This window comes from Salvia hispanica, chromosome 1, assembly GCF_023119035.1.
Source record: "Salvia hispanica cultivar TCC Black 2014 chromosome 1, UniMelb_Shisp_WGS_1.0, whole genome shotgun sequence".
NCBI lineage: Eukaryota > Viridiplantae > Streptophyta > Magnoliopsida > Lamiales > Lamiaceae > Salvia > Salvia hispanica.
The window spans coordinates 2,512,343-2,514,090 of NC_062965.1; the positions used below are offsets into that span (position 1 = coordinate 2,512,343).

Below are 1,748 nucleotides of genomic sequence, written 5' to 3' on the forward strand. Positions count from 1 at the left end.
TTTACTGGCCACAATGTCGACAGATAGTCCAGAGACCATAAGAATGGCATGGCTGACTAACAATGCTAAAGCGTATAACCATAAAATTAAACACTAAGGATTCTTTACTTGTGCGTGAACTCCTCTAAAGAAAGGTCGAACCGGACAAGCACCTCCTCCTATAGCTCCCTCTAAGCATTATTAAAATACAATCCTTATAATTTCGCAGCAATATTGCTCCGGTAAAGACCAGTCGCGATATTACTGAAAAACTAATTTTACGATTTTAATAACCTTTATCTAGAGAAGTCAAAACTTACGAACTGGTAATGTTCCTCCCGTAAAGACAGGCCGGTCACTACTTCGCACTAAGACCAATTTTATGGAGGCCATATACAAACGTGTTGTAATTATCGCTTCATATTTTCTTGTTGGTGGTTTTAATAGTTTAATTATCACTTAAGCAGATAAGGCAGGTATCCACATTCAAAGAATAATTAAACATGTACTAGCTATGCATGCAAGACAATAAGTACATAGGCGATGCATGAGTTAAACTAGATTTTAACAAATAAAATCATAACTCAAAATAAATATCCATCTTTCATCAATAAAACATGTAAACACATTTACAAAAGGTTCACATAAACATAATGACGAAACTTGATCATTTAATTAAGCATCTAAAATAAATAGATAGAATTAAAATTCTATCTTCACATAAACAAGATTATCTAGACATTAAGTCCAATCTTAAACAATCATACATTATTAGTTAAAATAACGTATCTTGATTATTAGAATTACCTTTTAATACTATTAGGATTTTCTTAGATAGAATTAATCCATCCTTATCCTAAAATTAATGTCTAGGTGTATATCATAAAAGATTAGCTAAGTCTCAATTTAAAATGTCCACTTGGATATATAAATCCGCATTTATCCAATTAAGACTAAATCCATTTAAAACACACCAATTAAATTTGAGAACTAAATTTCTCATAGCTTTCATAAAATCACATGACAAGAAGAATCTTGTTACATCTTTAATTCAAAATGATGTTTTCTAGATGAAATAAAATTCACCTTCATCAAATTTAAAGACAAAATTCAACTTAAATAAATAATTAAGGATTTTAATAGCAAAATTAATGCTCTATGAATTTTCATACCTTTAAATCACATTTGATGTTATCTAGATGAAACAAATTCACCTTCATCAAAATTAAAGATAAAATTCAAATTAAACTAGGAATTGAATTCCAATTAAAATCCAATTAATCATTTAACACTTTAATAATTTAGGATTTTAGTAGCATGTTAATGCCAAATGAATTTTTCACTTCTTTAATTAAACCGATGTTATCTAGATGAAATAAAATTCACCTACATCATATTAAAGACAAAATTCAAACTAGGAATTAGATTCCAATTTAAAATCCAATTAACTATTTCAAACTTTAATAATTTAGGATTTAAGTAGCATGTTAATGTCAAATGAATTTTTCACTTCTTTAATTAAACCGATGTTATCTAGATGAAATAAAATTCACCTACATCATATTAAAGACAAAATTCAAACTAGGAAATAAATTCCAATTAAAATCCATCCAATTATTATACATGTAATTTTCGAAATTTTTAAGGTTTATAACAATTGAAAAACCCATGTCTTTTTCTTAAGTATATTTCTAGGAAATAATTCCATAACACACCAATTAAAAAATAGACAATTTTCAATTAAACCATAAAATAAAACATGAAAGCAT

General features: G+C 27.3%; 1 protein-coding gene across 1 annotated transcript in view; it reads left to right on the forward strand.

Annotated features, from left to right (window-relative positions):
* Nucleotides 1–97, forward strand: part of LOC125224030 (putative pentatricopeptide repeat-containing protein At1g12700, mitochondrial) — a 1,775-nt gene extending 1,678 nt beyond the window's left edge. The window contains exon 2 of the mRNA XM_048127373.1: nucleotides 24–97. Within this exon, the coding sequence (XP_047983330.1) occupies nucleotides 24–97 (74 nt within the window). The remainder of the gene's footprint in view (nucleotides 1–23) is intronic.
* The last annotated feature ends 1,651 nt before the right edge of the window (nucleotides 98–1,748 follow it).